This window comes from Carassius gibelio, chromosome B6, assembly GCF_023724105.1.
Source record: "Carassius gibelio isolate Cgi1373 ecotype wild population from Czech Republic chromosome B6, carGib1.2-hapl.c, whole genome shotgun sequence".
NCBI classification, from domain to species: Eukaryota; Metazoa; Chordata; class Actinopteri; order Cypriniformes; family Cyprinidae; genus Carassius; species Carassius gibelio.
In genome coordinates, this window is record NC_068401.1 from 27,480,152 (window position 1) to 27,495,963 (window position 15,812).

General features: G+C 36.2%; 1 protein-coding gene across 1 annotated transcript; it reads left to right on the top strand.

The window, feature by feature from the left end:
* The first annotated feature begins 5,483 nt into the window (after positions 1-5,483).
* On the top strand, positions 5,484-11,609 carry hyi (hydroxypyruvate isomerase). The gene is made up of 8 exons (XM_052557991.1): positions 5,484-5,832; positions 6,575-6,686; positions 8,744-8,858; positions 9,618-9,696; positions 9,773-9,822; positions 10,527-10,596; positions 10,862-10,996; positions 11,288-11,609. Exons 1-8 carry the CDS (start codon positions 5,634-5,636, stop codon positions 11,341-11,343), a joined length of 816 nt encoding a protein of 271 aa, XP_052413951.1. The 5' UTR covers positions 5,484-5,633; the 3' UTR covers positions 11,344-11,609.
* The last annotated feature ends 4,203 nt before the right edge of the window (positions 11,610-15,812 follow it).

The following is a 15,812-nucleotide window of genomic DNA, read 5'->3' on the forward strand; positions in this document are numbered from 1 at the left end:
CCTCTGCAGTGAATGGGTGCCGTCAAAATGAGACTCTAAACATATGATAAAAACATCACAGCTGGTCATATGCTGGTCCTAAGATGGTCCTAAGCAACTAGCTCCTGCTCAGGACCAGTTTACCAGCACATGACCTGCTAAGGACCATCTTAAATCAACCAAACTAACTTTAAACCATTGCTTCTGACCAAATGTGATTCCATAATCCATAATAATGCGTCCTCCAGTGAATATATTTCATCCATATATTTGTTACAGTTTTGGGCTGTTTTGGCTTGTAAACAGTGCATATAGTATGTGCATATTTCAAACCAAATGACTTTTTTACTGGAGAAAGCAATATTTTGGATAGAAGACTCGTAATTTATGTTATGCATTTGGTGAGCATCAAATGTTAGAGAACAGAAAATATAAAAAATTTTATTGCTCTGTAGATACAGTAACAGCTTTCTTGCAAGATTAACGTATGTCTGAGAACAATGCTTGGCTTGATAAATAATTGACTAAACCAAGTCTCAGAACATGTGAGAAGGTGAAAAATGCATGCATAGAAAGAGAGCTGGCTAAACAAGATGTTAAACATGATAGCCGACCCACAATCCTCAGAGCTGACACAGGTCTAACAGGTCTTTGATACATGCAGCTAACATTTGCAGCAAAAAGCACTTACTGCTTTGAAGAAATAGTTAACTTAAATATTATAATTCTGTAATTATTTACCGATCTTTGGCAGAACACAGTTGCAGAAATTCTGATTCATTTTCAATGCCTTACACAGAACAGAGAATTAGGATTAAAAAAATAAAAATAAAAACTATGAAGGCATACTGGTCACTGTTGACCTCCCACATCTATGTAAGAAAGACTGCAAACACGTGACCTTTGGCTTAATCATGTCCTTTGTGAACCGTTTTTCATTCTGCATCTGATCAAAATTTGCACAAAACTGCGAGGCCTTCGTGGTCTGCATACGCAGAGCATTATTGTTCCTGATACATTCACTTCATTTGCATTTAAAACAGTTCTTTTAAGCACACTTCTCTCGAACGAGCCCAAAATATTTAAAGTACATCCTAATATCAGAAATATGAGGACATGCATTGTTAACTAAAAGCTCACTGAGTAGGACACAAGCCCAAAGCTCTTAACCGTCCTCAATATCCAATGAAGAAATAGGTCTATTACTTTCTTTCCAGTAGTGACATTTACTATGTATCAAATGCGGGCCCTCATTCACTGCTTCCCCTACAGAGCAAATCCATTTCCTCCTATGATTAATTTCATTGTTGGTGAAGATATTATTATTCTCCTATTCTGCTCAGTCTGGGGCCAGGGCTCGGGCTTGATTTGTAATTCTGCTTGGGTTTTGCTGTTGTTAGGAAGCACATGCTCACCAGGGCTACACGCTAATAAGATTTCGGAACCCAAGAACCCAAAACATCATTCCAAATCCAGGTTATTATGGCATCACAATGCCCTGCCGGATAGTGGGCCACAGTGGAATGACTGCACAATAATGACGGTGAAAAATTAGAACGTATCAAACCTGGAACATTACAGTCCAGAGCACACAGGTAATCATCATCTACACTGATTAAGAATGAGACATTTCTTCAAAATAATGGCCATGGATTTACATGATAATCTCGTTATGTCTTAATTATTTCTTATATTTTAAATGACCAGCTTGTAAAATATGCAAAGTGGTTTCATGCACTAACGTGAATCTGGTGTTTAAAAAAAATAAATAAATTTGCAACTCACACTTTAAAAAAAATTGCATATATCGTGTATAGTGTAAAAAACAAAATCATTTAGAAATTACTTACTATTATTAATTTACCGCTTCAGTCATTTTGCTTCCAAATTTCACATTTAATTCAATGTGTTACTTGCGATTTCTTTTGACTTATGTGAAGTTTAGCAGTTTCTGAGTGAAAATAGTTTCAAAGTAAATTCTACATCAAATTTTTTTTAGGTCAATAATTATAATAATGATGATGATGATGATGCAATAACCTTATTATATAGTGGCTTTCTCAAAGCACTGTACAGGAAAACGACTACAGCCAATAATAAATCAACATAAAAAACACACACACATAATCAATACGAAAGTAAATCCTAAAATAAAAAGGATTTGAAATGATTTAAGAGTTCAAGAATACCTTAGCAACCAGCTAGAACACTGTAATAACTACTAATGCAATAACTTAGCAACCATTAAGAAACACCTTAGCAACTAATTGGCAAAGCCCTAGCAACCACAACCAAACAACAGCTGATAGTAGCCATTGACTTACACAGTAACTCATACAGGTTTGGAACAACATGAGGGTCAGTAAATTTATAAAAAAAAAAAACTAAAAAAAATCTAAAAAAAAAATAAATATATATATATATATATATATATATATATATATATATATATATATATATATATATATTTTTTTTTTTTTTTGGCCAAACTATCCCTTTAAACATACTCTTTTTTTTATTTTATTATTATTATTTTTTTTTTATTATTAATACCCATTAATGAAAGACATGTAATCAAAGAACAGAGTATAGAGAGATAAAGACTTTTGCTTTGCATTCATCCTCCTCGTTCTCCTGCAGAGGTGCAGTAAACATCTGTCCGAGTTGAAGTATTGGCTGATGAAAAGTGCTTCCTGTAGATGTGGACTGATAAGTGCAGCGGCGTCTGGCTGTCATAGCTAAAGCAGGCTTGTTAGGGCTCAGACCTGAGAGGTCTAAACGGTCCCACTTTCAATTTCCTGCTCCAGTGACCCCTGCTTCCTCAAAGCAGTGCTGGCTTTCTTCTCTAGGGGTTATGTGCATCAGACCATCCACCATCTGCTTACTGCTACATATAGCTTTACTATTTACTGAACACTGCACAGTATACACACTGTTCTTATAGATGGTATGTCCCATACAGAAATGTAAAGAGTTATATTGCCATATATGTTACCTAAGGCCATATATATATATATATATATATATATATATATATATATATATATATATATATATATATATTTCACATAAGTAGGTGAAAATATAAGTTGATTAATGTTTAATAATATCTATATGATGATTTTTGTGTATTAATATATGTAGCCACAATATATGGCATATTACATTTTTTTATTGTTATATGTGATCTATATTTACTTATATGATATCAACATGTATTGATGGGTTTATGTCCAAAAAATGTATTACACATATATAAACATATATTTTTATGGGCTAAATATATGTTAATGTATGGAACTATTCCAATTAAGTTTTTTAAAAATGTAAATTAATTTATCTGTACCATATACGTTTTTTTCTTGTAATATATATATATTTTGGTTTTTGACATGTTGTTATCAGTTTGTAGTCATTTACATTTATATGTTTGTTATTTTCTTCTTATTATTATTTTTACTGTAGTTCTTTCTTTCATATCATAAGTTTTGTATGGTTTGTATTGTTTGGTATGGTATTGTTTAGGTTAATAAGCCATTTGCTTCTACTACAGTACACACTGCAGAAATAGTAAGATCTGTATGTTAGTATGCTAGACAGCAAACGACTCGCAATCATAATCACGCATATTCTAAACAATGTGTAGCCATAATGATGTGTAATGCTCTTAGAGTGGATTCTAATGAACTCCCTTTAGAAAAAGGCTGATAGGAAGTGCTTAACTCACTTCTAATGGACGTTACTGTTGACTTTTATTCTGAGTCATTGCTGCTTATGCATAATGTGTTGTTCTTCTCAAATTGTCCTGTGGTTTTTATATCCCATGAGCTGAGCCCAGGTGGTACATTAACCTTACCTGACCTCCACGCAGGCATTGTATTAAATATTTACCATTAACATGGAATGATACGCAAGACACTCACACAGGATTACATCACCTTCTGTCCCAATGTATGTATGTATATATATATATATATATATATATATATATATATATATATATATATATATATATGCCAAATTGCATTAATATTTTCTCAGTTTAGTGTAAAAATATGTTAGATAAAGTAAACAGCTCAGTTTGAAGAGTGTTTCTGCATGTGTCTTTCCTGAAAATGTGACCATGTTCAAAAAATGTTGTGTGGCCTTAAAATCTGCATATTATTGGTATCATTAAGTTTAATTCCAACAATGCAATAAGTATTTTTAAAAGCATCAAAAAAAGTGAAGGAACATGATATGTTAACATATGGGAACACTGCACCACAGAGGGTTAAAAGACATCCGATCGTGTCACACATGATGTGGGTGGAGGTGGTTATACAGTATCTACAGTATGCATGTATTTTTATGAGATACAGTGATTTAAAACTGGATGGCTGGGTTTGCATTTTTAAATTCTGTCAATACATCATGCATAAGACATATACGCCAGCCAAGCAAAAAGCATTTGCCCTGAAAAGAGTGCCCGCATTTGCACAGCTCTTCCTTCATTGCTCATTGTTATCATCTTCAAACATACGGGAACATTGGTCCCAGCACCACCGTTCCTCCTGTATCTCTCATTCAAATGATTCTGTGAACACGTTTTATCTCTGTCAGCCTTGAAATTCAAAGGTAATGACTTTTAAAAACATTAAAGCAAATATTGCTGAAGCTACTGTACAAGTTACAGATAGAAAAAAATAAACAAAGACTTTTCTAAATGTCAAAATGTAGTAAGCAAAACCTAAAACCTGGGCAAATTCATATTAAGAATATCCAACATATGACATTTTTGGGGGGAAATTGTTGGAAGTTAAAATAAGGTCTAAATCTCAGTAATAATCAGTAATTTATATGTTGGTTTCAAACATCTAGCTCAAAACTTAAAATAATTTTGAACTTTGTTCTTTGAACTAAAATTTAGTTTGAGGAAATAACAGCAACACTGAAATAGCCTAAGGTTGAACTGTATTGCCAGGAAAAGAAGCACCCCCCCCCCCCAATTTGAACAAACAAAAAAAAAAAAAAAAATCTATTTTGGCCAAATCATCTGTATTTACTTTTTGGTAAAATGCCTTTAGGCTGTTTAATAGCATAATCCAATTGTGACAACATTCCCCATTTAGAGTAAGAGCTAGCACCACTATCAATACAGTTAGAATTATTTATTTATTTATTTATTTTTCTTTCTGGGCAATAACAGTGAAATGTATGTTTGTTTAGTATTGTTTAGTTTGTTTAGTTTGTGTCAATACAGAAATCCCTTGAGAAATATTCACTAAAACGTGAAAGTGTGAACCCTGCTCACCTCCTCCTCTAAGCGGAAAATAATTACAGAAGAGTCAGTATAGAGTCAGACAATATATTATAATGGCAGCAATAATTAAGAATGTTACAAGTAATCACTTAAAATATACACTACTGTTACTGTTACTAAATTATAATTACTAATATATGTTAATAGCGCGTTATGCAGGCAAGCATCAGTGCGCACTGCGCAGGCGCAAAGAGTCACGTGTTCAGTCAGCTGAGCGCTGAGGATGTAAACACTGAGCACGTGTTTAGATAGCGTCTGATCAATAAGCGCTGGACTTTGATCATTCAGTTAATTATTAGTTTTACCGTCTGTCTGTCATTCAGTTGCGCATGTGTGTCCTGCTGACGATTCAATGGCGCCGTTAAAGTTTTGTGCCAATATTTCATGGCTCTTCACGGAGTTACCGGAGATCACGCAGCGGATGCGCGACGCGGCGCGTGCGGGGTTCCGCGCGGTCGAGGCGGCGTGGATCTACAACTCTGACCTGAAAGAGTTAAAAACCGTGAAGGATGAAACGGGACTCAAGTTTGCGCTCATAAACACACCCCCGGGTAAGACTGCAAGTGAGCGATAGACAGGTGGAAACATACATAGATAGATAGATAGATAGATAGATAGATAGATAGATAGATAGATAGATAGGAAAACTGCAGATGCAGTGGAATGATGAGTCATGTTCTGTAACCTGTCGGCTGGCAGTTAAAGGTCTCTGAAGGGTGTTTGTCATAGACAGGAATAAAATAACTGTGAGTTCATTGGTCACAGATATAATGGTGCTTCATATGCAGATAGAGCTGCTTAATGGAATAGATCAGACCTTTCTCAACTCACGGGGGAAGCATGAACCCATGTGATGCAATGCTCTGATGTAAGACTTGTTGTACCACACTAAATCACCATTTAACCCATTTCAGTGTTTGCAAGGCAGAAATGCCTCTTTTTCTTCTCCACAGTGTTCTGCTCTTAGTTCAGCGTGAAGCACTTCATATGCAGACCTCATTCAAACCGTTTTGTGGATCATTTCAGTCTTTGGTTGGGCTCTCTGCCTTCAGGGTTTTAATCTCACGTACATCTGCATCCTCCAGCCGTTTGAGAATCAAATAATTGAATTGTTTCCAATAGATAGAAATTGATATAAATACTGTTATAAAATAAATTTAGAAAACCTCTGTTACTAATGTATTGTAAAATGATTGCTTCGTTTATGTTCATTTGTAAAAGGTTCACTGCACTGATAATGTCCTGGCCTGACATGTCATGATATATTTAGGAATGTGTGATTTTGTCCTGCAGGAGATTTAAGCGCAGGAGATCTGGGACTGGGTGCTGTTCCTGGACGAGAGCAGGAGTTCAGACAGGGTTTGGATCTGGCGGTGCAGTACGCTAAAGCACTGGACTGCAGGAGGTACTACTGTGTTTAGGGTGATCATCGCCCTCTTTTCAGGACATGTCCTTGCTGGGATTTCTAAATTGTGTAATATGTCCGGGTTTTGGCTTTGTTTTCCTGTTGAACAACCCTTTACACTCTTTAGATTTTATATGTACTTGTATTTGCATTGCTGCACTGTTCTCTAGATCCCGTCTTCTCGTATGCCACCGATTGGTTGATTATGTGCAGTGCCTGCATACTATTGGTCAAACTTCTTTCTGTCAACAAAGTTAAAACAAAGTTAAAACCGGGACATTTTAGGCAGTTTAGAAGTCCCGGGATGGACACGTCTAGGAAAAAAGAGGATGTACTGTATGGTCATCCTAACTGTGTTGTTTTTAAGGATTTTAGTCTAGTTAATTGTTGCAGAGATGACATATTTCTGTACGGTAAATGAAATAAGTTGCATTTTAGTCATTCTAAATAAATCTTCCTCAAGACATTGTTTTTTTTCAACAGGTTTTTGGTTGAATGTCTGAAACTAGGTCTGTGGTGTTCACAAGCTCAAGATGTTTCCCAGTTTTATTCTACAACATAAAAGCTATCATTAGTATCTTTGCCCTTTTTTTCAAGTTTTTAATTGTCTCTAAAAAAGTGTCTAAATGGGACTACAGAGGCTTTCAGAGATATTAAACTTCATCAAGTCAAACAGGTAAACTCATGTACTCACTAGTGGCTTTACAGCCTTGTTGTGTTCGTAATCATGCTCTTGTAAACTACTCTAACTGGCAACCTTCAAGGAAAATGTTTTTCATAAAGACAGAAAGAGCTGTCAGAAGTTCAGTGATGCTGGAACTGAACTCATGGGACTGCAGTGTAGTTTGTAACTTGAGCTTTTCCCTGATTGTATTTTTGTTGGTCGCAGAGCTTATTTTCTGCAACAATCCAAAGCCAATGGAAAAATCCTGTTGGGTTTTCAAGGTGATGCAGCAGTCTATACTGCAGTTCAGTTTCAGAAGAGATATCCAGCCGGATGCAGCAACAGAAACCAAACCATTCACAAACTTTACTGTTGGATTTAAATGCAAAGATGGAATCCCTAAAATATATATATATATATATATATATATATATATATATATATATATATATATATATATTTTAATCTCACAATTTAAACTTTTGAGACCAGAAGTTGCTTACAATAGTAGAATTGCAAGATGAAAAAAATCTGACTTGAGTTTATATCTCATAATTCTGACTTTTTTCATAAACTCAGATTCATGAAATAAAAAGCTGCAATTACCTTACAGACCAGAAATAAGGTATATTTAATGTAAAATCAAATTGTGATGTAATTTAATATTAAATGTAAACTTGGAATTGTGAGAAAAAGTCAGAATTCTAGTAAGAAAACTAGTCTAGAAGTTTACATTTCACTTTTGTTTTAAAGGTTATTGACTTTTTACCTCACAATTCATACTTTATTCAAAATTGTGATATAAACTCAAAATTGTTATAAACTTACAATTCTGAGAGGTGTCTAAAGTGTAAGATAAAAAGTCACAATTACCTATTTTTTCTCAAAAAAATAAAACCAACACAGAATTGTGAGATGTAAATGCACAATTCAGAGAAAAAAATACTAATTTGTAGATGTAAACTTGGAATTGCAAAAAAGGCCCCTTTTTGAATGCAAGAAATTATTTATTTTTTTCTGTGGTGGAGATGGGCAAGATCACTTTTATTGCTTGTTGCTTTGTTTTTTTTCACCTGGTTAGGACACAAATGCATAAAGCAAGTATAACAGGGATGCAGTGTTTGATGAACCTGACTCATATTCATATTCTTTTTATGTAAAGCATAAAACTGGCCTTCTGATGTTCCGGAAACATCGCACAGACAAAACTTAAGCGTCTAGTCATGATAGTCAATGCTGTTACTCCCTAAAACAGTCAGAAATGTGCTGAAATGTCTCCCCTGATGTCCGATCTAACACACGTCCTCCACAGGAAGCTGGTTTTCTGCATCAGATGTCATCTCCAGATGTTTTCGCTCTGCTGAGAGTAACTCATGCTAATGTCTCTCTCCAGGATCCACTTGATGGCGGGGAGGGTGCCGGCGGGGGCGGACCGCTGCGCTGTTGCCATGGAGATGGAGGACACCTTTGTGCAGAACCTCAAACATGCTGCAGGTGTCCTCTCAAAGGTGACCTCCGCCCCGTTACTGCATTATAACATCTACTGATACTGCACTGTAGACCCTCCATCCTGCTTTAAGTGTTCTGCTACAACAGGCTGATTCACTCTAAATATTTCAATATCGCCGGCAGTCACAGAATCGTGTAATAGCAAGAAACGGTAATAAATAGTCTCCCAAAGACTGCTGATTTGATCAGTAATCACTAATAATTCAGTAATCATTGAATTCATTTATGTGCATTCATGAAACATTCTTCAAATTTTTTTTTATTTCTGTTTACATTCCATTCCTTTCTATAGACACAGTATTTTTCCTTTTAATTATTCTTACTCTTATTTTTGGGGGGGTTATGATTTTTCGTTCAGTAATACTGTAATATATTAAAAAAACTAAACCACCTATGCATAGGTATAGTCCAATATAGATGTGGTTATAAAAAGGCACAGTGATAAAGAAAATGTAACAATATATTTGGATTTCAAATAAATGGTTTTTAAATTTCTATTCATCTGTGAGTCTTCAGAAATAAAAGCATCACAGTTTCCAGAAAGATACTGTATTCAGCAGCACAACTGTTTTCAACATTGATAATAATCAGAAATGTTTCTTGAGCAGTAAATCATCATATTATTATGATTACTGAAGATCATGTGACACTGGGAGGGATGATGCTAAAATTTCAGCTGTGCATCACAGAAATAAATTACATTTGAAAATGTTAGTCTATGTTTATGCATCAGCTGTGACTCTCTCTTTCCTGTTCAGGAAGGCATTCTGGGATTGATTGAGCCAATCAACACCAGGATCACAGATCCACGATATTTCCTCGACTCCCCACACCAAGGTAAAAAGTTTTTTTTTTCCTAAGCATGATTATGTATTTTGATTCCTGATGTTTATGTCTCCATCACTTTCTGCAGCTGCAGTGATCCTCCAGAGAGTCGCTCATCCCAGCATCAGGATGCAGATGGTGAGCGAGATTTAGTCATCGCTAGTGCATTATTATTAATGACACTTTAACCTTTAACTAACTGAGAGACATGAAATATTTCAATATGTTTTCAAACTACAAAATCATTCGAAGTGAATCAACGAATGTCAAATGTCTTCATTAAAAAGAGACCAAACTTTAGTCTGTGCCCCAAAGAATTCAAAATGTATGACTGTTTTAGTTTAGGCCATGTAAGAAGTGCATAGCAGGTAATAAAATGGATCATAAATATTCCATAAATATAATTTAGCACAATGAAATTTAGTACATTAATTTTGCCTGAAAGAAAAGTTATTTTTGCCTGCCGCACGAGCAGCACCAGAAGGCTAGAAACCACATTACAGTCCACCAAAAACAGCTCAGCGACCACATAGTCGAAGGTTTTCTGTGAGAATCGAGTTATCTGCTCTTTCAGCCTGTTGTGTTCTGCATTTGACTTTAATTGCTGTTGTGTTTGCAGCAGCCGTGAGAAACGAGCACTGCACATGCTGTCCGTTCCAGGATAATAAAATCACTCTCAGCGCTCTTTGATTCCCGTGCTGAATAAATGATGTGAGGGAGTTTGTGCATTAGACAGCTGCTGTGTTTCAGTGCGTTTGTGAACGGCTCTCTGTCTCTGTAATGAACAGAAAACCCACAGCAGAGATGATCAACGTCACTAATCTTTCTCTCTGCTTTTACAGGACATCTACCACTGGCAGATCATGGATGGAAACCTTACGCAGAATATACGCAAATACTTACCAATGACAGGTAAATATGGAAGTCTTGAAGGAGACTTGATGCATATATATATATAAATACATATATATATATATATATATATATATATATATATATATATATATATATATATATATTTTTTTTTTTTTTTTTTTCACTTAATGTTTGTTTTATTTCAAGTCATATATGTTAATGTTTTAGCTCACAATAATATCCCTGCTCTGCACTGGGTCAGAAACATCCATGCACTGCAGAAGAAAACCTGTCCATTGACTCATCTTCATTGCTGTCTCAGGTCACATCCAGATCGCTCAAGTTCCTGACCGCCACGAGCCGGACAGCGACGGAGAGCTCAGTTACACGTATCTCTTCAAGCTGCTGGAGGAGCTGGACTATCAGGACTACATCGGCTGCGAATACAAACCTCAGCGTGAGTCCCAGTCACTGGACACCAGGCTTCATGACGTTTTTAGCATTTGAATGTTCACCATCACTTTTACAGCATGAAACTCATCCGTCAGGATATACTGTATGTTGACAAGTCCGTGGATGAAAACAGAAATAATGTCGCACAGAAACATCTTAAAGATATCACTTACTCATTGATATGCTTCATTTCCAGAATGCAGCCACTGTGACAGTTCAACAACTCTTAGATTGCAATGAGTATAGAGTGAAATTTCATTCTTGATGGTTCATATCTGTAAATGTGATTGTCCAGGTTCAACAGAAGCGGGTCTGGACTGGCTCCGAAGATACTGGAGCAGCCACAACTGATGAGCAGCTTCACTTCTTCACTTCCTGCTTCTTCTAAAAGTCAATCATGTATTAAGATGACAAGAATGTAATTTTCTAAAGCTTAAAATTGACCTTAAAATTTTCTGTTGTTTTATTGACATTTCACTTGTCAGTAGCTATGAAATATTATTATTTTTATTTTTTAAGATGTTTTAATTTAAGATTTATTGTCGTACAAATGACTTTCACACATTTGAATTCTAATTCAGCTTCTAACATGTTAATAAATATTTCTTTCAAAAATGTCCAATGTATGTAAAAAACAACCAAAAAAATGTCTTTCCTTCATGTGAAATGAGTGTGGAGTCCAGTGTTGTCCCAGTGATGTGCTAATTATTAAGACTAATCGTTACCAGCTCTTTAAGTGAAGACCATGTGACTAATTTAAAGGGACAGTTCACCCAAAAATGAAATCCTGTCATCATTTGCTCACTCACTATTGTGCGGTTCGAAACCCATACACATTTCTTTTAACTGCTGAACGCAAAAGAAGATGTTTTAAAGAATGTTCGCAACCAAACAGCTGACGGTAGCCATTGACTTCTATAGTATTTTTCCCCACACTATGGAAGTCAATGGCTACCGTCAACTGTTTGGTTTCCAACATTCTTTAAAACATCTTTTGTGTTCAGTAGAAGAAACAAACTCATACAGGCTTGGAACGACATGAGGGTGAGTAAATTATGACAGGATTTCATTTTTGGGTGAACCGTCCCTTTAAGAGATTCATCTTGAAAGGTGAACATAATACACTAGCTCCCGTCAAGTATATATGGAAATAAAATAAAGGCACTTTCAGGATGAAAAGACGGCATTAAATACAATCATGTTATGTAAAATGATACATTATGGGGCAAAAAAATAAAATAAATAATGCACTTATTAGGCTACAGAAATGAAATCAGCAACTGAGAGGAGATGGAGAAAACACAGCACAAATGCACACTACAGAAGGACAGTATGGCTCAGGCAAACCATTACCCTGCTGGATAATCACCCTTCAATCAACAGGGCGCCACATTTAGCTGTTTTCTTGTTCAAAACGTTGGTAATTCAGTTGCTTTAATGGATGCAACCTGGTCGACGCAGCACACATTACACACACAAGATGCGTTCAGTCTCAGTCTGCGAGTGATGGACATCTCAAAGCTCAATCTTGGCACAAACTGACTTCAGACACTTGACTCAGTCTGACGCACCGCTGGCAGAAACACAGGTTCACAGCAGGCCTGTAAAGAGGCTGTAGCAGGCGGTGTTGATGGACATGGAGACCAGCTGTGGTGGAGGACTAACAGCTCCCTCAAAACAACCTTCAGACTCTAGAAGCAGAAGAAGATGAAGTCAAACAGCCAGATTTACACTGGGATCATGTTTGATGTGCAATAAATGAAGGAATCTCATCTGGCAAGAACAGATCCAGTTTCACTTCACAATCATAAGTATAGTTATCAATAAAATTAAAATAAATTAAAAGTATATGTTGCAGCTCAATAAAAGCATATTCACATCAAATTTCCTATTTGCAATGCAAAAAAAATGTATAAAATAAATCACTACTATAACAAGACAAAAATGTAAATAATAAAAAGAAACAAAAATCATTGTTATTTAGCATAATTTATGCACCATGACAATACTTATTGTACTGCTTTTAAATTAATAATAATTATTATATATATATAAAAAAAGGTGCATTATTGCAAATGAGAACTTTTGGAGATTTTTTTTTTTTAAATATTCTGTATAATAAAATAATATAACTTTAGATTTATATTTCATTTTATAATGAGAATAATATTATATATGCATATTATTGTAACTATTAAACCAGAAATGAAATGTGAAATTAATAAATAAAATAAAAATAAGAAAATTGAATTACAAAGTTTGTCCAGGAAAAGGAGCACAAAAGAGTAAACTTCTGGTTCAGGACGGTCTGGAAAAGATTGAGTTCATGCTCAAACAGTACACCATAAACATTAAACATCTCGACTCCAGATGTTTCTTTTTTTTTAAATTGAACCCTGATCTTCACAATCCACTTAATGTTGTGAATGTATGCTCAGCCTCAGGAAAGAAATGCAGGTGTTGTTTGTGTGCATACATGTAGGGTGAAATAATCATCAGCTCAGGAAATCTGCATAAGCCCACGACATCTCCAACAGAAAGAAGCATGAAGTGGCCTTCAAACACACTTGAGGATCTGATGATTATCATCACACAGGCAATGTACCACGTGCTTCCCTGGCCTCATGTAACCCAGTTCAAGGTATTTCCAGGAGAATAATGAATCGAGAGAGCTTTGCCATCAGCACTTCCTGTCTTGTAATGTACTATGGCACGGCCAACAGGACTAACATCTCACACGACCCATGACACGACTGTAAAGCCTGGGAAATCAAAAATGACCTGTATTACAGTGTATGATGTAGCTGTCCATCAGTGTAAACGATGTGCAAAGTAATTAAACCAAGAAGTACACGATTGATAAAGTTATTGGCTTCTTTTCTGAGGCTGAGCATACATTTCCTATTTGGAAACGATGTGCAAAGTAATTAAACCAAGAAGTACACGATTGATAAAGTTATTGCCTTCTTTTCTGAGGCTGAGCATACATTTCCTATTTGGCGCCTAAACTCTGGAATAACCTACCTAACATTGTTCGGGAGGCAGACACACTCTTGCAGTTTAAATCTAGATTAAAGACCCATCTCTTTAACCTGGCATACACATAACATACTAATATGCTTTTAATATCCAAATCCGTTAAAGGATTTTTAGGCTGCATTAATTAGGTAAACTGGAACCGGAACACTTCACATAACACCGTACTTTCTACATCATTAGAAGAATGGCATCTATGCTAATATTTGTCTGTTTCTCTCTTGTTCCGAGGTCACCGTGGCCACCAGATCCAGTCCGTATCCAGATCAGAGGGTCACTGCAGTCGCCCGGATCCAGTACGTATCCAGACCAGATGGTGGATCAGCACCTAGAAAGGACCTCTACTGCCCTGAAAGACAGCGGAGACCAGGACAACTAGAGCCCCAGATACAGATCCCCTGTAAAGACCTTGTCTCAGAGGAGCACCAGGACAAGACCACAGGAAACAGATGATTCTTCTGCACAATCTGACTTTGCTGCAGCCTGGAATTGAACTACTGGTTTCGTCTGGTCAGAGGAGAACTGGCCCCCCAACTGAGCCTGGTTTCTCCCAAGGTTTTTTTCTCCATTCTGTCACCGATGGAGTTTCGGTTCCTTGCCGCTGTCGCCTCTGGCTTGCTTAGTTGGGGTCACTTCATCTACAGCGATATCATTGACTTGATTGCAAATTAAAACAGACACTATTTCAACTGAACAGAGATGACATAACTAAATTCAATGATGAACTGCCTTTAACTATCATTTTGCATTATTGAGACACTGTTTTCCAAATGAATGTTGTTCAGTGCTTTGGCGCAATGTATTTTGTTTAAAGCACTATATAAATAAAGGTGATAAAGTAAGGAGTCGTCTCTGAATCGCTGAAACGAGTCGTTATAGATTTCAAATCTTTTGCCCATCTCTATGTACATCACTAGGAACACTTTGCATAATAATCTCCGCCTACCGTCTTGAGAGAAACAAAACTCTGACCAGACGCTCTGGTTGGTGTGAGAGCATCATGTCGAGGAGACAGTGTGTTTTTAATTGTAAAGGCAAGTTTGTTTTATTTTCACTGCCAAAGAATGAAGATCAGAAGAACCAATGGCTAAAATTCATTTTTACCACAATACCAGAGCAGTACAACAAATCCCTTTTGTTGTGTTCACAACATTTCACTGATGACTGCTTTTCTAATCTCTGTGAGTACAAGGCGGGATTTTCAAAGCATTTGGCCATAAAAGAGGGTTCATTACCAACTTTATTTAGAACAACGAGCATCTCCGAATCACAACGCGAAGTATGATTATGAAGTTATGTGTTTGTTTTCTCCCGAGCGTCTTATCAGTATGTGTGCTGTCTGCAGCCTTTGTCTGCGCTGATCTTCATTTACAAACACGTCATTAAAATGAAGTGTAACTCTCAACGAAGAGACATGAGAGAGATATCTATAGAAAGCTTGACATGTCTTCTTTAAAACTAAACAAGTGCTGCCGAAAACAGATATTCTGTGATAAAGTAATCCATATGAAAACAATGCGATGTCTGTTTTTCATATCTCCCTTCACTATATCTAATGTGACCACACCCCCGCACTGAACATTCAGATTCAAACTGAAACGCGTGGCTTGCATACGCACACACAGAAGAAAAAGCAGCGAGACTGTTCAAGTTTTTTATTTTACTGTTTGCTTCGCGATGAGAGGAATAAGACATAATTCAAACCTGTCAAACCTGACTATGTCAGTTGACCAATCAGAACACAGTATGCTACCGAAAGGTGGGGTTTAAGGAAACTGTATCTT